General features: G+C 51.8%; 1 protein-coding gene across 4 annotated transcripts in view; it reads left to right on the top strand.

The window, feature by feature from the left end:
• The window catches only part of LOC118667408 (death-associated protein kinase 1), a 158,133-nt gene that overhangs the window by 129,139 nt on the left and 5,269 nt on the right, over positions 1 to 23,725 (top strand). For all 4 annotated transcript variants that reach the window (XM_036330628.1, XM_036330626.1, XM_036330625.1 and 1 more), the window contains exons 19-25: positions 1,238 to 1,315; positions 11,450 to 11,672; positions 15,960 to 16,148; positions 17,791 to 17,988; positions 19,065 to 19,203; positions 21,038 to 21,158; positions 23,400 to 23,588. In XM_036330628.1, coding sequence (XP_036186521.1) covers positions 1,238 to 1,315; positions 11,450 to 11,672; positions 15,960 to 16,148; positions 17,791 to 17,988; positions 19,065 to 19,203; positions 21,038 to 21,158; positions 23,400 to 23,588 — 1,137 coding nt within the window. The remainder of the gene's footprint in view (positions 1 to 1,237; positions 1,316 to 11,449; positions 11,673 to 15,959; positions 16,149 to 17,790; positions 17,989 to 19,064; positions 19,204 to 21,037; positions 21,159 to 23,399; positions 23,589 to 23,725) is intronic.

The following is a 23,725-nucleotide window of genomic DNA, read 5'->3' as shown; positions in this document are numbered from 1 at the left end:
ACAAATGAACTCGGGTAGTATGGAACTGCAGCCCCAGCGAAGTACCATCCATGGACCCTTATTTATATCCTGTTGACGTAAGGAGCACCCAAAACTGTAAGACTTCTTATGCGTTTATTTGAACCAAACCTGACAGTTGCAGGGAATCAAATTCTCAATGGATTGAGAAAATGCTCCCGAGAATGGCGGTTTTGCACCCTATTTTATACATAGAATCAAAGGAGGAAAGTGTAAGGATGTCACATGAAACCGTTGGTGATAGATTAGGGATGCCGGAGGATTAGGCACGTGGGGGGTGGGAATCTCTGAGACTGGATAACAAGTAAAAGGAGAGACACATACTTTTACGTAGGTGGGCAGGGGATAGTTAGTTAGCAATGACAATGGAGGGTTCTGTGGTCTGTGCTGTGGTGGGAGATTGCGCCCTGAGGGGTCTGGGAAAAAGGGGATACTCTTACATTCCAAAAGTACGCTATCATAGATGCAAAAAGACAATAGACAGGCTCAATTAAGCTAAAGATTGCCCTTTGTCAGGGGAGATACAGGCCTAAAACAGGACTACCCGCCCTGACTCACTTTCAGTTAGAACGTTTGAATTTCAGTCCATCCAATGTGGTTACATTAGGTCTGAGTTTGTAAGGCCTCCCCTGAGCTTGTCAGGTTTAACATGTGGCCCCTTATCCTTGTTGCCCACATCCTTCTTTTACATTCACTGAAAGTCTGTGGATATAATTGTCTGTTAAACAAAACCTTTCTTTGAATGCACAGCAGTGACAAGTAACTAGCATGACGTCGGTGCTGAGGTGGCCTCTGGAAGCATTTTAAGATGTTAGCTGATGCTCACTGGAATGCTAACTGGAATGCGGTGTCTAATGACCATCTTTATTGTCTGCCTAATTGGAGAAGGATTCAGTTCACCAAGTAGTCTGCCTGCTAAGGAGGTGCTGAGTACCATGAAACCGATGAAACCGGGGGCGGGGGGGGGGGGGGGGGGCGGCCTGCGGCACCTCACTATTGGACCTCAGAACACCAGTGCACGACTTCTTCCTACTTCTCTTCCCTCCCTGCACAGTCAAGTGAAATGAGGATTCCCCTGAGAGGGAATCAGCCGGATGCGCTCTGGCCACCGTCTTTGCTTCTGCCTCCTGTTCTGTTTCTGCCTCCGATGACGGAAAGGGCGTGTGGAACACGCACTGTCTGTTGAGAAGGAAGGAAACTAATCATTTTTCTCCGACAGGATGGGAAGACAGCAGAAGATCTCGCCCGCTCGGAGCAGCACGAGCATGTCGCAGGTCTCCTCGCAAGACTCCGAAAGGTGAGAGATTCCGTTTATCGGTCTGGTTTTAAGTGCAAAGGTGTTCTTTCTCCTGTAAACTCGGAGAGTGAGGCTTTGGACTCACAGGCTGCATGAAAAGGCAGCTCGCTGTCCTGGTCCTGAGGCTCGCATATCGATTTGCATGTATATCTCAGCTACCTGTCCGTTTCTTTTTCCGTATTTGGACTGGGAGACCACTGTGCCCCTGTACAGTCTCTGAGCCCAGTTTCCCCCCTCCCGCCCTCTCTGTAATAACCCCTCACCCCCCATAAAGTGGAGGGAACATGAAAAAGCTGACGGCTGCTTCTTCATGTTTTGAGCTTTAAGACACCATGTATGCTCTGGTTTGTTTCACATCGTTGCTCTGAGGTTTAGGGGAACGTGACACAAAGAAGTAAATGCAGATATGACCTTCCGGCCCACGTTATAGCACAATAGTCATACCCTTTAAGCTGGGAACTGGACGTCTGGGCCGTGTCCTAAAGAAATGAAAGAAACACAGGAAAAGCGTTGTAAGCACAGAGATGTTCACTGCAGTGTTATGTATAATAGTGCAATAACAATCAGAACCAGCCAGAATGCTGTCGGCGGTGGAAACGGACCCAGGGGTCTCACCAAACCTGGGTTCAGCAGCCTCTGTACTTGGGTTGTGGCTAGGAAAGAACTCAGAGCGAGACCCAAACTGTAAGAGAACATTTATGGGGTGAATTGCAGAGGTAGAAGAAGTAATTCCTAGAAGAAAGGGGCTTAGGAAATGAGTTATGGAGGTAAAGGAGGGGCCCTTGGAGCTTGGGAGTGAGGAAGCTAATGGTAACCTGCGGGGAGGGGGGAGGGGAGTCAGGGGGGAGCTCCCAGTCAGGGAGTGCGCACTGGGCCCTCCATCCTAAGGGTCTTAAGGGCGGAGATTTTAGGGGTGGTCCCAGGGGATGTTCTCAATAGAATATTCAGCAGCTTTCCAGGTGTGTCCCTTCAGGATTGTGGTCTCCACTGATGGGTTGACTGGCACCAGGGCAGGGGGTCATTATTCCAGGCAGCTGGATCAGCAGTGGCTGGTTTTGTTGCTTATGTGGGCCTGGGGCTGAAATACAACTGAGGCCTAGATGTTCTCTCAGGGAGGACAGGTCAGGGGGGTCCAAACCTCCTGACCAGCCATATGCTGGGGGAGGAGAAGTCACCCTGGGGGAGGTCCCACCCTATACTAGTAACTGACTGTCCATTGCTAGGCACCTGGGGCTGTCCATCCTGGGGACCTGCTGTACCTGGCCCATGTCTTGCTCTGCTCATGTCTGTCTAACTGCCTACGGCAAGATGACCAACAATAATGTCTGGAAAATTGTCATCCAGCTATAAAGCAGAATGGTTTTCGGCCATTAAACTATTTTAGACGAGGTTTTTTAGTAACAGGAGTTCAATGCTGAGGGTGTTCCTGGACTTCAAAGCAGAAGATAAATTATGTGCACATTATGATCCAACCTGTGTTTTTCTAAAATGCCTGGGAAGAAAATGTTGACGGTGGTGTTTTTAGAGTTTGCCAGTGTAATTAACATTTTCTTCTTTAAACATTACTGTTTTCCTAACTCTCCTATAATGCTTTTTAAAAAAAACAAACTTTATGGAAAGGAAAAAATAATTTACTGATTTAAGCGTTCATTGAAAATGTATTGCCTACTGCCCTAGCCCAGTGGTCGGCAAGCTGCGGTTCAGCAAACTGCGGCTCTCGAGCCACATGCGGGCGGCTCTTTGGCCCCTTGAGTGTGGCTCTTCCACAAAATACTGACTTCTGCGCACGGGCCACGAAATTTCAGTCACACTGTACGTGCGCGCCCGCACGTGGTATTTTGTGGAAGAGCCACACTCAAGGGGCCAATGAGCTGCCTGTGGCTCGAGAGCCGCGGTTTGCCGACCACAGCCCTAGCCGGTTTGGCTCAGTGGATAGAGCATTGGCCTGTGGACTAAAAGGTCCCAGGTTCTATTCTGGTCAAGGGCACATGCCCGGGTTGTGGGCTCGATCACCAGTGTGGGGTGTGCAGGAGGCAGTCAATCAATGATTCTCTCTCATCATTGATGTTTCTCTCTCTCTCTGCTTCTCCCTTCCTCTCTGAAATCAATAAAAATATTTTTTTAAAAAAAGAAAGAAAAGGAAAGGTAAAAAGAAAAGAAAAGGTATTGCCCAGAATATGCTCAGGGTATCCCCTGGAGGTCCTGCCTTATAAACTGAAAAGTGCCTGCAGGGGGGCGGGGAGGTTAGGGGTGACAGTGCCTTAGCTCTCTCAGCTACTGGAAGTTGCCTTTCCATCGTGGTCCCTGGTTGGGGGGGAGGCGAAGGGACACAAAGATGAGAACATTTCCCCCCAGTGCTTGGAGCTGACCTTGGGGTGTCAGAGAGAGAATAATCCATTTTCACACCCTGTGCTTTGGAGGCTATGAACCGGCCACAGAGCCTGGCCAGCGGCCGGTGAACCTGAGCTCTCCCGGCTGCTGCAGGGTTCTGCCTGTCCTTTGCTCTGGGAATTCCAGAAAGAGATCCATCTAGAAAAGCTCTCCTCGCCTCACTCACTTATTCTCACAGGAAACCGGACTCAAGTTGGTGAAGCAACTTGCTACCCAGTGCAGAGCGCAGACTCAGACCTGACATAGAAGCATCTGGTCCTCAGGGGGCTCCCGTCTGCTTCAGTTTCCTCCCCAGCCAGGGCGCCCTTCTCCTCGCTGGGCTCCCCCGCTGTGGGCTGCCAGGATCGCCTTCCTTGGAATAACCCAGGGATATTCCCCTCGCAGACTGCTCCAGGGAGATCCACCTATTTGTTTGCCTTTGTCAACCCCTCAAAGGCCTCTGGGCCTCGGCTTCCTGAGGATCCAGAAAAGGGGAGTCGGCTGCCCAGCAATTTCTGACCACACTACAGGGCGGGCGGTGGGCGGGGCTGCCTGTCCTCGCAGGACTCATGGGCCCCCAGCACCTCATGTGGCGGCTTCCCTCCTCCACCTGGTGCAAACCACGGAAAGGCCTCCACGCTTTCTGACACCCCCTGAAGACTCGGCCCTGGATGCTAATTAAATACATTCACGGGAGAAATCTGTGTAGGGACAACAGCGGGGGAGGGGGTGGCTTTAAATGGTTGTGCCATTCCCTGTGGGTTCCAACCAAATTAGCAAAAAAAGAGCTCCCTGTGCCCCCCCACCTCCAATCAGCTGACACGCCTGGAAATGAAGCTTTAAACAATGTTTGCTGGGCAGCCTGGGGCTTTCTGTTCCTGAAGTAGAGCCAGCCATCGTGTTGACCGTGTGGGCAGCAGAGGCCAGGCCAGGAGAGTGTGGGGTTCCCTGTGCAGACAGCGCAGGGGCCGGCCCAGGGAGAGGAAACCTTTCAGCCGGTGCATCTGGGCAGCGTGGGGGTGAGGGTGGCCGAGGCCGGGTCTTGTGTGGGAAACAAACACAGCTCAGCCATGAAGTGACGTGTGGGTGGTGGATACCCGAGCCTCCGTTACCCTCCGGGAAAGCCCCCCATCCACGTCTCTTTCCAGCTGTGTGCTCAGTGCTGCCACCTTAGGGCCTGCAGTCAGCCGTGGAGGTGGTGTCTGCACCACAGGAATAGCCAACGTGAAGCTTCAGGGCTGTTTTCCTGGCATGTTGGTTGGTCAGCACACCATTGCTTGGGGGGTCTCTAGGGTTTTAAGTACAACATTTTTAAAAATATATAATTTTTTATTGATTTCAGAGAGGAAGGGAGAGGGAGAGAGAGAGAGAAAAACATCAATGAAGAGAGAGAATCATTGATCGGCTGCCTCCTGCACGCCCCACCCTGGGGATCAAGCCCTCAACCAGCCATGTGCCCTGACTGGGAATCGAACTGTGACCTCCTGGTTCATAGGTTGGTGCTCAACCACTGAGCCACACCAGCGGGGCAGGTACAACCCTTTTACAAAAAAAGAGCTGCCTGACCCTTCTACTCTCCACTGTGCTCCCCCCACCTCTAAGCAAAGCCCAGGTGCGCCCTCCAAGCCTGCGGGACGCCTCCTGAGGAGGGCTGCTTGCTGTGACCGGGAGAGGAGGGCACTTACACTTGCATCAGCATCCATTTCACTAGCCGTGCAAGTCCCATTTTTACCTGATTTTAAGATACTAATTTCAGGAGGTTTGGGGAGCTGGCTTATTTTTATTTTGTTTGATTGTCCTTCTAATCAGATTGTCCACAAGCTGATATTAAAAGTAATTGCTTTTCCTAAGCCCAAGAGGAGGCAGTGAGAAAGGTGCCCAGGAATGTTTTGGAGAAGAGGACCAAGTTGGGGATTTGCCCGGAATTAAAAACTCACAAGCAAGCTGCATTTGCATAATTAAAAGTTGCTGCTCCATCCGCGCAGGTTGTAATTGCATCCTGCCACATGCGGAAAGCGCATCACCCCTCCACTTATCTGGCGTTCCCAGGCTGCTGCAGGCTCGCCCCTGTCAATCAGCGGGTGTTCAGTCATCTTTCCTGAGGAGAAAGTGAAAGCTCCATTTCCAGGGGGGAAGTTGCTGGAAGAAAGGAAACTGGAAACCAAGATTCATCAGGGCTTCAAAGAGCAAAACGGATACCAAATAATACTCATTTGAAAGATAGTCACCATGTCTCTTATATGCCAAGAACTGTTCTAGGCAGCAGAGAGACCACAGTGAACAAAAGAGGCAAGACTCAGCCGATAAACAAATAAGAAAAATGCAAGACAGGGTGAATTAGGGGTTGGCAAGCGATGGCCTATGAGCCAAAGCTAACTCACCACCTGTTTTTGAAAATAAAGTTTTATTGAAACACAGCCATACCCACGGACTACTGTCTATGGCTGGTTTCTGGATGCATGGGAGTCCCAACAGAGACCACCAGGCCCTTTACGGAAAGGTTTGCTGTCCCCCTGGTGTAAGTGCAGGCGATTCAAATAGGGTGAAATGAAAGACAGTAGAGGGTGGGGATGGCAACTACTTTCCACTGACTCATCAGGGACAGCCTCGCTGATGGCAACGTTTAAACCAATTCCTGAAGACAGGCTTGGTGGAAAGCAGAGGCAAAGGTCCTGGGGCAGTAAAGGGCTGGGTGTGTCCCAGGAAACAGCCCGAGGAGGGGGGTTGATGGGGCTGGCTAGGGAGCTTGAGCGCAGTGGTCTGGGTGGAGAATGTTGCCCGAGACCCTCTGATCAGAGAGGTAGGCCAGGCTTCTCAGACCTTGGTAAAGAGAGTAGGGCTTGGTGCAGGTGTACTCAGCAGGTGGGAGCAAGACCTGACTTGGGTTTTAGGAATTTACCTCTCACCGCTCAGATGGACGGTGATCCCATGGCCAGGTGAGACAGGAAGGTGCGTGGACTGGGGGTGTCCAGGCTCCATGACTTTGTGCAGAAATACAAACGGAGGCTCACGTTCCTGCATAAGTATTCAAAGTATGTGACTAGTACGGGGGAGAGATCAGCCAAAGGACTTATATGCTAGCATATAGGCCTAACCAATGGACACAGACAACAGGGGGATGAGGGCATGAGTGGGGGGAATGGGGGGTAATGTGGGGATAAGGACACATATGTAATAATTTAATCAATAAAAAAATTTTTTAAAAAAATTAAATAAAGTATGTGACTAAAGCTAACGAGAGGGAATACGCCTTTATGACCACCTGGAAGGCCAGTTCTGGTTTAGATTCCGGCTGCTTCCCCCCTGTCTTCCCAACCCTGGCGGCCCTGCACGTAGGGGCCACACCCACAGACACCCAGGCCTCCTGGCCTCACCCGCCGGCTCAGGGGGTGCAGTGGGAGACACAAACAGGAAAGTATTTCAAGTCATGAGCCAGAATTTAGGGACCACCATAGTCCCAACTCTCCACCCCCTGGCGATGCTACTGCAGTGGACGGAATTGTGTGCTCCTCCTCCTCCAAGAAATCGGTATTCTATCGCCTCCAGAGCCTCTCTCATCAAAACCTTAGCCTCACTGGAGAGCTCACACTCAGGTTGGTGGGAGCTGCCTTGCTGGGGAGGCTGGTCAGGGCCCTGCTGCACCATCTAGTGGTGAAAAGTGATAATGCGGCGCCCGCCGCGAGGGAAGAGATTGCAGAAACTTCTGTGGGTCCTGTACATCGTTATCAAATGCGGCTGTATTCAGATTCTGCAAGATTGTTAGTGAGCACAAGGAGGGAGCATCCTTCAGGTGAGGTTAGGTCTCCTTACAAAGGAGAAGACGCGAGACTATGTTGTTTTTCTTGGCGTTTCAAGATGATGGCAGATTCTGTCCGTCTTGATAGAGAGCAGTTTCCTGATTTATCTTCCCAAAGACAAGGTGGGGTGTGAGTCAGTCCCAGGCAGGCCATCAGCGCCTGGTGGAAGGGGAGGGGGCAGGGGCCAGGGGCCAGGGAGATGTGCCAAGGCCCTGGGCAGAGGGCAGGAGGGAGGGTGGGATGTCTGTACTCCCTTTACCCCTTTCTCGCTGCCATCCTCATCCCCACGCGAATGGAGAGAGTGTGTGTGTGTCCGTGTGATCATGTAGAATCCGGGACATCGTAAAGCTGAGCTGTGAGCCCAGCATAACAGAAGTTTCTTGGGAGAGAAAGATTTCTGAGGACAGTTATTACTTGGGAAACAGCATGTGAGCTTGTCGTTCTGAGATGAGCGCAGCCCCTTCACATGGGGACTCAGCTGTTTCTGATAAAGAATTAAAGTCTCTCTAAGCCAGTGGTTCTCAACCTTGGCTGCACATTAGAATCACCTGGGAATCTTTTTAAAATCCTGATTTCTGGGCCTCATCCTCCGGAATTTCTGTTTCTTTGTTACTAATGTTGTGTCCCAACCCCTAACAGAGTGACAACAGGTCCTACAGGAGGCGGAGAGCTACAGGAGAGGGCAGGGAACAGTTTGTTATGGGGTAGGGCCACAACATTAGTAACAAAGAAACAGAATTTCCAGAGGATGAGGCCCAGAAATCAGGATTTTAAAAAGATTCCCAGGTGATTCTAATGTGCAGCCAAGGTTGAGAACCACTGCCCTAAGCTCCCTCAGCTCCCTGAGGGCCCGAGAGGCACACAGGCCAGCAATCCAAGTCATTTGCATAGGAAAAGAGGCTCTGACTCCAACAAGGACAGGAAGAGATTACTAGCCAAGGAGCAGGGTGGGGTCTATGGATGGGAAGTTGCTGAGGAAACATCAAAACCAGGGGCTCTTGCTTTGGGTTCTTCTATGAGACAGTCAGCCAGGTGCGGCCCCTAAAGGAGGCAGAGGGGAGGCTCAGGAGAAAACAAAGTTTCTTCTACTCACTAGTCCCAGAGAGACAGGGGTCAAGAGGAGGTCACAGGGCAGAGAAGACCCGGGGCGAGGGCCTTTATTGGGGGTCAGGGTGGGGTACACAAAACAGGCATCAGGGATGTCACTGTTAGGGGGGCAGGAAGAGGAACTTGAGGCCCTGACCACCGTATCACACTGGTGGTCCTGGGCAGCTGCAGGGATGTTGAAGAAGGAGGGGACTAGGACGTTTTAAAGGTCACAGTGCAGACTGAGCAGGATTCCCGCTGAGGGCAGGCCAGGTGATCAGACATCACGGATGGGAGTGAGCAATTTCATCAGATTCAACTCAGGAGAAGGGACTGTCACTAAACCAATCCAACAGGATTCTTGCTAAAACCAGGGGCCAAGGACACCGCCCAAGGTCGAGACCTTGAGGGCTCTGAGGTCCGTACTGGAGGTAGGACAGACAGTCTTACCACCAGCTGCCTCTTTTCCCTCTCAGCTCCGTGTCTGTGGCTGGTCCAGAAAACAGGCAGGCAGATCGCCAGCTGCCTCCAGCCACCAACTCCCTGCGTGGAATTCCAAGGAGAGCAAAGCCTTGGTTCAGGGAGGCTTCTGGAAGCCCACCAGAGCCGCACTATGGGGGGGGGAGGGGGGCCAAGGGGACTACGGTTCAAGTGAAAGGGCCTGTAAAACTCATGCAGACAAGAACAGGCCCCCATTCCTTCCCACAGGACAGACATGTTGGGCAAAGTGTCAAGGGCAACAGGGCAGGAAACAGACAGAAAAGAGCCATGAGCTCACTGGTTGCTTGGTGCACCCGGGGCCAGTGATTGGATGAGAGCCGGAGCAGGTTTGCTGCGTTCCCTGTCTCCGCAGGAGCAGACACTGTCTCCACACAGAGAACCTGTGTGTTAGGAAGCTGTGTGTCACGAAACAGGCAGAGACCCTTCTAGTCTAACTCCCTGAGATGCTCAGAATGGGAGGTGATGCCCATGGACACCGACTGCAACTCAGATGCTCGCCACATGTCTCAGGGCGGGCTGATTTAAAGGGAAGATCGAAGGGCTGGTTTTGTAGCTTAAATTAAAACGAGGGAAGGTAGCTTTGCTTCGGGGCCTCATGGGCTTATCTGCAACAGCAGACGGCACTGAGGAGATCTCCACACCCCGCTTGTCCCAGCCTGGTCAGCGCCACCCCGATCAGTTACGATCTCAGGATAGAACCTTCTCAGCTTTTGTGCTGACTTGGATAATAATTCAAGGAAATTGCTGGCAAATCCCAGCCTTTTCTATCCTCCGCCGCACTCTGAGGCCAGAGGAAGAAATCGGCGTAAGAACAACCCCATGTTCTACCGTCCAAGCCGCGGAATCACCATCCAAGCCGCGGTTCCAGCCCCAGCCAGTCCAGCACTGTGCAGCCACATTTAGTGATGCCTTCTTCACCCTCCTGAAATGCCAGGCACAGATAACAACGTGCCTACTCAGGGAATTTTAAAAGATGAATAGAGCCCTGGCCAGTGTGGCTCAGTTGGTTGAGCGTTGTCCCATGCACCAAGAGGATGCGGGTTGGATTCCAGGTCAGGGACACAGGGCGTGAGGGGACGTAGTGAAATCGGCAGATACTCTGACCCACCCACGGAATCACCCTGCAGACGCCCAAGGGTATCCGCGGGCTGGGATGGCAACTCAAACGCTGCAGCCACTGCGAGCATGCTTTTCAGAAATGCAAGGACAGAGCTCATGAAAGATCAAAATTATATATACACACACATTTCCACCAATTTATAAAGTAGTTGCATTTTTGGAAAACTCGGTCTATATTAAACCATGCCCCCTCTGCAGCCACCCCTAAAAAACCCTCTGGGTCATATGTAAAGTGATGCAGGTAAGTCCTAAGCTCAGATATTATAAACAGGTTTATTTCCTATATAAATGCCCAGCAGACACTCAGAAATCAGCCCAGGAGAATTCTTCCTGCTCAGGACCATGTTCATACACATCTGGGCACCTGGGCCCCCTTCCAGAAGCGTCCCCCAACCTGAGCTAAAAATGTCTCTGTAGGTGGCTTACCTGCCCACCAGGGGGCAGTGTGGCTCTGTGGAGAAAGAAGGATCACACTTCAATAGAAAACAGGTGGGACCTTCGTAGCCTTCGGGAGAGCCCTGAGTCTGTTAGATGAGCTTGCTTGGCTGTCAGCGGGGAAAGTTAACTGGCCAGGTAGTCAGTCAGCACCTCCCAGGGTTTAGAACTGGAAGCAGTGGTCTGGCCAGGTCTGCGATCACACGGAGACCGAAAGGAAGGCGCTTGCCTCGGGCCTGCCCTTACGGGGTGCACCTGAGTTGAATCATTTACACCACCCCTCTTCATGGAACAGCCCACCTGAGCCAGGTGCTCTGAGGGTCTTGGCTCTGCCCTTCGGGTCCGGGCTCAGCTCTTCTGGGGTGGGGGCTACGTTGGGCTACGGGTGTAGGCGCACCATTTCGGGACCAGCTCCACCTCTTCAGGCCTCAACTCCACTCCTTGGGGCTACGCCAGGCTCCAACCTCCTGGATGAGGCTGGGCACGTTGGGACTAGGCTCGGCTCTTAGGCAAATTGAGAGAAGGAGAGAAGTGAGCGATCCAAGGGAATTGAGAGAACGAGGATTGACTCGATCAGCTGGTTGTACGACATGGTGAATGTCCTAAAGCCTCTGAATGGTACACTTCGAAATGGTTAAGGTGGTGAATTGTATGTTACGTGCACTTTACGTGAGTTTTGCAAACCTGTATTGAGGACAGGACAAAATGGGTGAGAATGGCCGACCAGGAGGACCCGGCCAGGGGTGCGGAGCCCTGGGAACCAGCACTGCCGCCTGCTCGGGCCGTCTCTTTGGTGGTGACTAACAGGCCCTCTGTCATCTGCTAGGACACGCACCGAAGCCTCTTCATCCAGCAGCTGCGGCCCACACAGAACCTGCAGCCCAGAATCAAACTGAAGCTGTTCGGCCACTCGGGCTCGGGGAAAACCACGCTGGTGGAGTCACTCAAGTGCGGGCTGCTCAGGAGCTTCTTCCGACGGCGCCGGCCCCGGCTCTCCTCCACCAACTCCACCAGGTTCCCGCCCTCACCCCTGGCTTCCAAGCCGGCAGGTAGGCACCCTCACCCCGGCCCCAGGCTCTGCAGTAGGTGCTGGGGGTTGCCCTCTCTGGGTCAGGGTCCAGGGTGAGCTTATGGGCCCTGGGTCCCGGGCCAACTGGATTCCAGCGCCTTGGTGGCCGTGAGGTGTGGGCCAGCCGCGCCCTGGGCCTGGTATCTGCCCTGCTATTGCCCAGCAGTTGCAAGCTGCCCCCAGAACAGCAAGGAAAGGGCCTCACTGAAGTTGGGGGCACAGACCGAATGTTGGCCCCGAATGGCTCCTCCCCCATGCTTCCTTCTAGGACAGTGGTTCTCAACCTTGGCTGCACATCAGAATCACCTGGGAATCTTTGTAAAATCCTGATTTCTGGGCCTCATCCTCCGGAAATTCTGTTTCTTTGTTATGGGGTGGGGCCACAACATTAGTAACAAAGAAACAGAATTTCCGGAGGGTGAGGCCCAGAAATCAGGATTTTAAAAAGATTCCCAGGTGATTCTGATGTGCAGCCAAGGTTGAGAACCACTGATCTAGGAAGACAGAGCAACAAAATTGGGTTCACGTGGGATCAGCATCCCGCACACTCGGAGTGGCTCAGTGGTTTTGAAAGGCTCAGTGGTTTTCCCAGTTGTCCCTCTGCTCACAAAGACAGGGCAGCAGGCTTTGCTGCCTTCCCCTGCCTCCTCAGACACAGTGAGCAGTGATTCACACCCAGAACTTCGGGGCTACCTGTCCTTCCCCAGGGAGAAACACCGCCATGAGCAAGAGGAAGGTGTGCAAGCTGGGTGTTCTTTCTCCAGAACCCCACTTTAGAGCAGGGGGCTTAAGTGTTGCTAAGATAAGAATAGAGACCTTCCAAGAGTTTCCTAAGCAACATCAATTTTGAAGCCTTGTGCCTGGGGCTCATTTCCTGTGCATCATATCGCAAAGCTGTCGTATCGGTGCCCGAGGTTGAAAACAAATGTTTTATAGTTTGGGTTTCTATGTAATTCTTCTCTCCAGGAGGAGGGAGGTCTGGGGGCGTTCGTGTGAGGGACGGGTGACTGAGCTTTATATGCCCTTTCAACTTGTTGTCTCTGAACACAGCAGAAACTTGGAGAAAAAAATAACCCAAAATGGATTTTTAATTAGAATGATGACAAAGTTGCTAACTGGTTTTGCTAATACTTACTGAGCACAAACTGTGTGACAGGAGCTGGGCACAATGTGGCCGTGTGAAACCTCATTTCATCCATGAGTCGGGGTTTTGGGGTATTTTTACCACCGTTTTACAGAAGCCGCCAGGGGTGAAGTAGGCTGTCCGAGTCACAGCAGGCAGCTCACAAAGTGTCTGGCTCCTGAGCCATGGCTTAGTAACGACACCACCTCTGAGTAAGGGCTTTGTGTGCACACACTTTCCATTTGCCACTGTAATTTCGCCAGTGTTCCTAGTTCAAGGTCAGCTCTCTCCTGCTGTGGGCCAAGGTCAGTCTGAACCACTGTTAGGGAGCAGGGAGGGCGGAGACTGTGTGTGTGTGTGTAGGACAGAGAGACCAAAAACAGAGATCTATCTGGATCTATGGTCTGGAATTTTTAGTCCTCACTGGGTGTGATGATTATGGCCCAGGTCCCGTGAGCTAAACTGAACCAGCCACACATCAAGTGGCCGCTGGCTGCCCCTTGAGGGACAGATTTTAACTGCTGCTCAACCCTAGCACCAAGAAGGAACAGCTCCATTCACCTTCCTCTGGGTCAATGTTCCACACCTGGGAGAATCTGGGAGTAGATTCTAGATAAAATTAAACTCAGTAACTCTCCCGGGTGTAACCGCGCCCGTCAGCCGGTGCTTAGACTTGGGGCGCGGGGCTCAGTGACAGAAGGTTCTCTGGAGCAAACGAGCCACCCCAGGAGCACCCAGCACAGAGACGCTGTGGGTCTCACCGGAAGGCTCCTTCTCGTTCTCTAGGCTCCCTTGGTTCAAAGCGGCCTTCTTGGGCTGAACCCACAAACTTCTGTGTCAGGGTAACCCCTTAGGGAGGACCAGGCTTCTCCAAAAGGACTGTTAGGATGTGAACACAGCTCTTGTATCCCATGGGTCCTTGCTCTTTAGACTCTCCCTGGTGTCCTGTCATCTCAGGATGCTGGTTTCTGACCAGAATGGAGAACACCTTCCAGATCTGTCCCCTTCTCCGGGGGCTGAGGTCCTTGTTCTCTCAGGAAGCACAGCTCTGCTGCCTGTGGTCCCTGGACTGAAAGAAAGTCCACGTGGGGACGTGCAAAACTGGAGAAAGTAACAAATGCCAGGAACACGGAGAGAGAAGGCCCAGGGGACACCGAACGGTTGCCCAGCTGACAGAGCTCTGCTCCCTGGGAGACAGAAACAAAGCTTAGGTAGAAGCCAGAGCGTGTGGAAAGGCAGGTGTGCGATGAACAGTTTGCGCTGACCTGTGTCCCAGGTGCTGCACACATCGTCTCATTGGACGTCTCATGGGTTGTGTCATAAACCCATTTCAGAGAAAAGTAGCTCAAGGCTCACAGACATGAGGCGTCTGCCGAAGGCAGAGGCTGAAACCCAGCAGCCTGGCAAGCTGCAGCTGTGCAGTAGGGGGAGGGGAAAGAGGAAATTGCATTAGCTGCCAACAGTGAAAAAGGTGAAGGGATTAAGCAAGAATAAAACAACGCAAGGCCACAGACAACAGGATGGCGATTAGCAGAGGGGGAAGGGGTGGGGGCAGGCAGAAGGTGGTGATGGAAGGAGACCTGACTTGGGGTGGTGAGCACAATACAATACACAGATGAGGATTACAGACTTGTACGCCTGAAACATATATCATTTTATTAACCAATGTGACCCCAATAAATGCAATTAAAATTTTAAAGGAAAATGAAGAGATTTCACTAAAAAGCTAAGTACTTTGCTTCTTGTGGAAAAGTGGAAGCTTTGGGTACGCTGGATGCACATTCCTGCCTGGTGCCAGTTAGTGGGGAGGGGGGCGGCGGCCCCATGTAGAGGGGCACGGGCTCTGCATTTCACCTCATCTCCATCCACCCAGCCCCCTAACTCCAAGACTCCCATAGGCCAGGAGAGAGAGCTCAGAAGCAGACTCCCACCCCCGCCCCCCTCCCCAACTCCCATGCATGGAACTCTTTCCTGTGATAGAAGTGACATTTTAGGAATGCATTGGAGTGTGTGGGCCACGGTGACCCCTAGTCAATGTCAGAGGTGTAATTCAGTCCCAGGTCTGTCTGGCCAAAGCCAGGTGGCCTCCTGGAGGGCCTAGGCAAGTGCAGAAGAGAAGGGTAGCCCATAGAGGCCTGTAGTGCTTGATGCCGAAGTGGGGGGCCTGCACTGAGGAGTGGGTAAAGTTTCCACCCAAACAGTCTCTGGAGGAGAGAGACTCCTCCTCGGTTAAATCTAGACCTGCCTGAGGCCTGGAAAGGGCAGGAGCTCTGCCTGCAGGCTCTGGGGCAGGCCCTCCTGCCCAGTGCCGGGCAGGCACGCCCTGGGCTGAGCGAGCCACCAGCAGGGGCAGCAGCACCAGGGCCTGGGCCCCGAGCCCTAGTCCAGCAGCTCACCAGTCACTTCCTGGCCCTCACAAAACAGCATTCACAATGTCCTTGGAAAAGCAGAGTGTGGCACAAATATGAGGTGCTGTGAGGACCACCTTGGGGAGACTGGGGCGGGGGCGGGGCAGGCTGTGCTGGCATGGGGTGGGGGGGTGCTGTGGCCTCCAGGGAAGGAGGTCTGTTTCCAGAAACAGCGACATTATCACTGCGGAGTGGCATAGGGGCCCTGCCCTGCTACCTCCCAGAACCTTCATCACTAGAACGGCCAGGCCTTTTTCCTTTCCTGGGCGAGAGGCTCCCATTGGCTCTTTATATCACACAGACCAGGAAACTTGTTTGCCTCAAGAAAGCTGGCCCTTTGTGTTACCATCTCCTAAAAACACTGGAAGCTAAAGGCTGAGCCACCAGCCAGGAAACAGGGCCAGGAGGCAGCCTTTTCCTCCTCCCAGCCTCTCCAGGGCCTCCCATTGGCTGACCCAACGCAGCAGTAAATGGCAAGCAAGCCTGGGAGATGCAGTCCTTGGGGGCAGGGGCATGGGGCGGCGGGCGGAGATTGGCGCAGACAGAAAGAATCAGCCCAACATCTCTGGGAAGTGCTGTGCACAGCACACCCGAGGGGCACCGCAACCCCGGGGCCTGAAGCAGGAGTGGGGTGGGGACAGGAACGTCCCAGAGGACAACACAGGAGCGAAGGCCGCAGGGAGGGCAGGCGTGCACGGTGCCCTGTGCGAGTCCCACCTGCCTCCTCCGCCTGCAGTCTCCGTGAGCATCAACAACCTGTACCCGGGCTGCGAGAACGTGAGCGTGAGGAGCCGCAGCATGATGTTCGAGCCGGGCCTCACCAAGGGGATGCTGGAGGTGTTCGTGGCCCCGTCCCACCACCCGCACTGCTCCGCCGATGACCAGTCCACGAAGGCCATCGACATCCAGAACGCCTATCTGAACGGTACGTCCTGCCCACTGCAGAGGGAAGGGCCTCCAGCGGCCCTTTGCCAGGTGATCCCCCTGGGGAGCCTGGCCCGGGGGGCACCCAGCCCCACGGGCGCAGAGGAGGAGCCAGTGCAGTGATGTTGGATGTGACCCAGGACTGAAGCAGGGCTGGTTAATACCCCTAAAAAGTAAAGCCAAACACCGTGATACTCTCTGCTCCTAATAAAGCACAGGGCACACAGTAGGTGCTTAATAAATGACTGTCAAGTAAATACATTTTTTAATTGATTGATTGATTTGAGAGAGAAACATTGATTATTGATCTGTTGTTCTACCTATTTATGCATTCATTGGTGATTCTTGTACGTGCCCTGACTGGGGATTGAACCTGCAACCTTGGGGTATCAGGACGACACTCTAACCAACTGAGCTACCCGGCCAGGGCTAATACATTTGTTAAAGTAGAGCTAAACATGCACTTGGATGGGAAATCTCATAAAATACAATCCCTCTGGCAGTTTGATACCCAATATAGAAGAATTAGTTTTAAACGCATCTACACTCGTGCCTAATGCTCTGACATAGACACAGGCAATCTTTTTTCATAAGTAACACTTCAAGTGTGTTCTTTGCCATCAGACATTTCCAAGGAGGTGAAGCTTCCCAGGTTGCCGGGATGGTTTGCTTCCTCCAGCCACCACCTCTTCCAGGTGGCACCCCGGGCTCGAGCCCCAGCCGCATGGACACAGCGCCTGCTTGTGGAGGCCCGGTGTACAACAACGATGCAGGCGTTTCTCTGAGATTCCGTTCCCTCACTCCTGAGGGTTTTATGAGCTGATGTTTATGAAAGGCCCTGGTAGAGCATCTGGCACCGGCAGGGAGGGACTCAGAAAATGGCGACCGGGAGCCTCTTCGTGGAGGCCCTTATATGATCCCGAACCCATGAGAAACAGAATTCAAGTCCAGGCACAGTTTGCTCCCTTAAAAGTTGAATGTTCTAGCGAAGCTGGCCCTGCAGCATAGAGAAAGGAGACAGGCGTCCTCCGCACTTACCAGCTCTGCCCTCACCCCTGCTCCGCACAGGCCTCCTCCCCACCCCAAGCCTGCCTCCCAGGGCTCAAGGCCTCTCTCTGTGTTCCGGAACTTTGCACACTGAGGCCTTAGCTGCCAGACCTCGCGTGCCTGTGCTCCAGGGGGAGGCTCTAGAAAAGCCCTGGGGATCTTCCAAAATGCATACGTCATAAAGATATGGCCGTGTTACATACATAGATCTACACTTAACACATTGCGGACCAGTAGTTTTATTGCTAGCTTTACCCAGTGGCCAGATAAGTTTCTATTGAATGAGTTACAAAAAACATTTTACATAAATCTTAAAGGCACGCTTTAAAATTAAATACTCATTGCATTTTGAAGGCATTACATGTTCTTACAAGCTAATATCTTTCTAAAGAATTCTCGTGATTGGCCACAAGCCTTAGAACAGAAAACACGGTAATTCTCGTGATCCATCCACAGTGTCTTAAGTAGATGCCTAGATCCACGGATGAATGCTGTGGATGGCACTGCCCCCGCTGGCAACCTTCACCTGCTAGAAAAACTGCGCCTGAAATTGGGTGGTGGCGTTTCCCGACCGTCATCTTTGTTTTTCTCCGTAGGGGTTGGCGATTTCAGCGTGTGGGAGTTCTCTGGAAACCCTGTCTACTTCTGCTCGTATGATTATTTTGCTGCAAATGACCCCACGTCAATCCATGTCATCGTTTTCAGTCTAGAAGAACCCTATGAGATCCAGCTGAATCAAGTGGTTTTCTGGCTCAGTTTCCTGAAGTCTCTTGTGCCGGTTGAGGAGCCCATAGGTAAGCAGAGACACCCCTGGGCCAGCGAGCAGCCTTCGCTGGCCTTGCTGCCCACCAGGCTCGGCTCCGACCGCTGGTGGCTCCCAGCGGAGCTCCCTGCGCCCCTCCTCCCTGCAGGAAGGTCTGCACCCTGGCGGTTCCCCGAGGGCCAGCCGTTCATTTCGTGCTGCAGGGAGTTGTCTCATGATCACATGTTTCTGCCCCCAGGGCCTGATTCTGAGCTTTTTCCTTGAGGGCCGTTTCTCTCTCTCTTTCTCTGTTTTGGGGCTGTGGGCACTTCTGCTGGGTGCAAAGTGGAATACCTCCTTCAACAGCTACGGCACCTTTGCCTCTTGGGTACATAATTCATAAGCGGCACGCGCTCTCCTGCCTTCTGTGGCTCCCTCACATGCAAGGAAAGGGACCATGTTGACTGGATGCATTGACTTTATTCTCGAGGGGAAGATGGCATGTCCTTTTCCTACAACAGAAGCAGCAGCCTTCTCTGGTGAAATACAAAACTCAAATAGTCATTTTTACTTTGAAAAGCACACACATAACCAGATACACTGAGCTTCACCCCCACGGGGCACCATCACTTTATCTCTTTATCTCTCTCTATCTCTCTCTCTCTCTCTCTTTTATCCATGTTTTTGTCTTAAACACTCCCAGAAGCGAGAGGCCGTCTGTGTGAACTGCAGTTTCCCTTCTGAGTCATTTCTGGGGCGTCCCTGCATCCAGGGGCTTTCTTTGGTCTTATTTAGGGTGACCCGGGTCAGAGGTTAGATCTCCCTTCACCCTGCAAGCCGGGCCCATTTGGAGATAGATTTGAGAAGCTGCCTTGTGTTCTGTGGTCGGTTCTGGTCCATTTCTGAGCATCTTTCCGCCAGGCCCAGAAAACAGGCTCATTCTGTTACTGGCAGCCCACGGCCCAGAGGTTACAGTGTGCAGCAGGCTTGTGGCCTCGCGTCCTCAGGCAGGTGGCACATCCTCCTGGAGAGACAGAGGGGAGTGAAGCCAGCTCACCCCACCGCACCTGGGGGGAGAGGCAGCCAGGAAGGGGGGCCCGCCTCTGAACCTGTGCTCTCCGCCCCCAGCCTTTGGCGGCAAGCTGAAGAACCCACTCCGCGTCGTCCTGGTGGCCACGCACGCCGACATCATGAACGTTCCCCGTCCGGCTGGAGGCGAGTTTGGATATGACAAAGACACGGCTTTGTTGAAAGAGATCAGGAACAGGTAAGGAAGGGGCAGCCACGGGGTCCGCGGGGCCAGTACAGCCGAAGGCCTGTGAACTAGGGAGAGGAGTTAGAGACGTAAAGGCCTCTTTCCTTGGTGGGCTTTTGGTTGTATTTTTCATTTTTATCAAAGCAATGAATACACATATTACAAATCAAACAAGAAAATAACACAGAATAAAAAGCAACAGCCTGCTAACTTCTTTCAGCACCTCCTGGTACGGCTGCCTTTAGTTGTTTTATGTGGGGGTTTTATGTGGGGAGTTTATTGAGGCATCATTGACAGATACGATTGTAAGATACTTAAAGTATACATTGTGGTGACGTGACACGTATTTACATTGTGAAAGGAGTCCCACCACCTAGTGAATTAAAGCATCATCATTTACATCTCTCTCTCTCTCTCTTTAATATTTATTTTTATTGATTTCAGAGAGGAAGGGAGAGGGAGAGAGAGGGAAACATCAATGATGAGAGAGAATCATGGATCAGCTGCCTCCTGCACACCCCACACTGGGGATCGAGCCTGCAACCCAGACATGTGCCCTTGACCGGAATTGAACCCAGGACCCTTTAATCCGCAGGCCAGTGCTTTATCCACTGAGCCAAACGAGCTAGGTCTCTCTCTTTTTGATGAGAACATTTAAGTTCTACTCTGTTAGGAAATTCTAACTGTAAAATGCAGTGTTGTCAACTATGGTCACCATGTTATACCTTAGATCCTTAGTTCTTTTAGTTGTCTGAGCTGTCAGGGGTTTTTTGGGTTTTTTTATGACTATCTAATGATACCACTGATCAATATTTATCAAAATACTGGGTTATGCCCTAACCGGTTTGGCTTAGTGGATGGAGCGTTGGCCTGCGGACTGGGGGTCCCGGGTTCGATTCCAGTCAAGGGCATGTACCTCGGTTGTGGGCACATCCCCAGTGGGGGTTGTGAGGGAGGCATCTGATTGATGCTTCTCTCTTATCGATGTTTCTAGCTCTCTATCCCTCTCCCTTCCTCTCTGTTAAAAAATCAATAAAATATATATATTTTTAAAAATCCTGGGTTATGAAATTCACTCAGGGGGTCCTGACCAACTCTCTGAAATGGGGTGGGGAGGAGTCCAACAGAGAATAGCAGAATGCACTTACCGTCCAGTAGTTTTGCAAAGCTTTTGTTTCCCTTATAAATATGGATGCGCCCAGGGTCACCTGTTAAAAATACAGAGCAGGGCAAAAGTCGGCCTACAGTTGTTCATATGGAAAATGATACAACAATTAGTAAATAATAATAATGCAAGAATAAACTCTGTGTTTGGCACACTCACAGCTGTAAACCTACCTTTTTTTCTACTTAGTACCTGTCAACAGAAAACTTGAACCTGCAGCTCTGTGCAGTGTGCTAGTAACTCAACTCCTCTCAACTGAAGACATTGCCTCTTTTCCTCCTGATGTGAAAATAGGGCTTCTGCTAATGTTTTTAGATCTGAGTTGTACCTTTCATGCTCATCCCTCTGTTCCTACTCTGTCAACCGCAACAGCATCTCTTCTCGTAACCTGTAAGGTGAGCACATTGAGCCTCACCTTTCCTGCATCAGGGCAGCTGATATCTTTCTGCACCGTGTTCCTGCCATTTTGTGGGGCCCGAGGTGCCTGCCCGCGTGACTGGAAGCACACGGGTGTCTCCCGGCCTCTGCTGCCGTGTGACCTTACAGAGCCCGGCGGACAGCAGGGAGGGGCCCTCTGAAGGTTGCCAGGGCTTCCTGGCCTCCGCCCAGCCTTGGGCCCGGCCGAGGGAACACCTGGCGAGACGGCGTGGCTCTGATGAGGCCCCTGCGCTTCCCTCCTAGGTTTGGGAATGATCTTCACATTTCAGATAAGCTGTTTGTTCTGGATGCTGGGGCTTCTGGGTCGAAGGACATGAAGGTACTGCGAAATCACCTGCAAGAAATACGGAGCCAGATTGTTTCCGTGAGTATGCGTGCCTGCGAAGGGCGGGCACCCCCTCTGCCCAGCCACCCGGTGACCCCTGGAGGTGGGCTGCCCTCTTGGTTTGGTTCAGTTTTCAGGGGACCCAGCGCGAGGTGGCTGCATGGACATGTTTTTATCTATCGCTCTGGGTCGGGGAAGAAAGAGTAGAGAGACAAGGAGGTGGCCGCGAGGGGAAGGGGTTGTTATGGACAAAGTGGACCGCCTTAGAGTGGAGGAAATTCTGATAGTTTTAGTGGTTTGTTTAAAAGTAAAATTGCTTTTTACACGTTGCAAAAGCAATTCAAAAGTGACTTGAGTGAAGACCCATATGATTTCCCTCATATATGGGATATAAAACAGAAGGCAACAAATGATCTAACAAAACAGACTCAGACAGAACAGAAAGGTGGTTAGCAGAGGGGAAGGGGGTTGGAGGAGGATGAAGAGGGCTAAAGGGGTCAAACTTACAGTAACGGTGGTGGGAGGAGACTAGATTTTGGTGGTGATCACACAGTGCAATATATAGATGGTATAAATTTTACTACTAAAACAAAGTGTTATTAACCAATGTCACCCCAATGAACTTAATAAATTTTTAAAATATATAATGAGCCCTAACCAGTTTGGCTCAGTGGATAGAGTGTCAGCCTGCAGACTGAAAGTTCCCAGGTTCGATTCCAGTCAAGGGCATGGACCTTAGTTGCGGGCACATCCCCAGTAGGGGGTGTGCAGGAGGCAGCTGATTGATGTTTCTCTCTCATCAATGTTTCTAACTCTATCCCTCTCCCTTCCTCTCTGTAAAAAATCAATAAAATATATTTTAAAAAATAAATAAAATAAAATGTATAATGATACAGCCCTAGCTGGTTTGGCTCAGTGGATTCAGGGTCAGCCTGCAGACTGAAGAGTCCCAGGTTTGATTCCACTTAAGGACACATGCCCAGGTTACAGGCTCAATTCCCAGTAGAGGGCGTGCAGGAGACAACTGATCAATGATTCTCTCTTATCATTGATGTTTCTATCTCCCTCTCTGAAATCAATAAAAATATATTTAAAAAATTACATACACACACACACACACACTCACACACTCACACACTCACACACTCACTCACACACTCACACACTCACACACTCTAGGGGTCCAGTGCACGAATTTGTGCATCTTGAAAGGAACTGTGGGCTGCGAGGCTGCAGTAGGCACAGGGAGGGTCTCGCGCCCCTGCCAGGCCTCTCCAGCCGCAGCCCTGCTCCCACGCACTGACCCCACTCGCACCCGCTGACAGCACGGAGCAATTGGGGCCAGTGCCAGCAACGGGTGCAAGCAGGGCCAGCACCGTCAGTGGGTGCAAGCAGCAGCTGCTGCCCCCGATTGCCCCTCAGGATCACCCCCTGAGGGGTGATCTGGGCCGGCAGCCACCATTCACACCCACTGACAGCACCAAGCGATTGGCACCAGCACCAGGCCCCGACAGTGGGCATAAGCGCCAGGCAGGACCACAGCACGCGGGAGCAAAGACTTCTCAGTAACCACCAGAGGCTCGCCCCAGTGACAGCAACGAGTGCCCCACATTGGTCTGGCGCCCCCACTCAGCTCCACCATCCCTCCCGTGGCCAATGCCCACCATGTCCCACGTGCGCCCTCTGGTGCTCAGCACACGTCATAGTAACCAGTTGTTTGGTTGTCCTGCCATTTGGTCTATTTGCATATTAGGGCTTTATATAAATAGATTATATATATAGATAATGATACAAAAAAGCAACTTGTGAAATATTTAAAAAATGCAGAAAGGTAGAAAAAAATTCAACATTTGTTGAAGGACATAAAATAATAAACAAATGGAATGAGACTGTGTTTTCGGGGTGTGGCACAATGTCCACTTCACACACACACCCTCCATTCCTGAGGTCAGGCGGTTCGAACTTGCCTGTATCCTGGGCATTTTGTGTGTGTTTTTTAATAAGGAGTGGAGTTTAGCTGACCTAAAAGCTACTGTCCACCAGGGGGCAGCCTCATCAATGATGGAGTGCAGGGTATGGCTGCTGCAGCTTTTAGTTAGGAAGGTGTGGTTGGGTAGATGAGTCTGTAGCAGACTGATTTATTTAATCACGTTAAAAGATTAAAAACCCATTTCAAGCCAATACCAAGAATTAGTCTAAATTGAAAACTTTCAACAGTCCCCATGAAAACCCGGTCTCCTGCCAAGTCCCCACAGCTGTAAATTGACCTGCATGTTCTAGGTCTGCCCTCCGATGACTCACCTGTGTGAGAAAATCATCTCCACGCTGCCATCCTGGAGGAAGCTCAATGGGCCCAACCAGCTGATGTCACTGCAGCAGTTTGTGTACGATGTGCAGGACCAGCTGAACCCCCTGGCCAGCGAGGAGGACCTCCGGGGCATCGCCCAGCAGCTCCACAGTGCCGGCGAGGTGAGGGCTCTGCAGCCGGGCAGGGCTCCAGGTGTCAGGGCAATTGAGTTTGGGAGCTTTTCCTCTTCAGATCTGAAGGATAGGTATTAATTCTTTGAACACTTAGTAGAATTCACCTGTGAAGCCTTCTAGTCTTG

Source organism: Myotis myotis, unplaced genomic scaffold (genome assembly GCF_014108235.1).
Source record: "Myotis myotis isolate mMyoMyo1 unplaced genomic scaffold, mMyoMyo1.p scaffold_m19_p_12, whole genome shotgun sequence".
Taxonomy (NCBI): Eukaryota; Metazoa; Chordata; class Mammalia; order Chiroptera; family Vespertilionidae; genus Myotis; species Myotis myotis.
The sequence above is the reverse complement of the archived record's forward strand: the minus strand, read 5'-3'. Positions and strand labels throughout refer to the sequence as shown.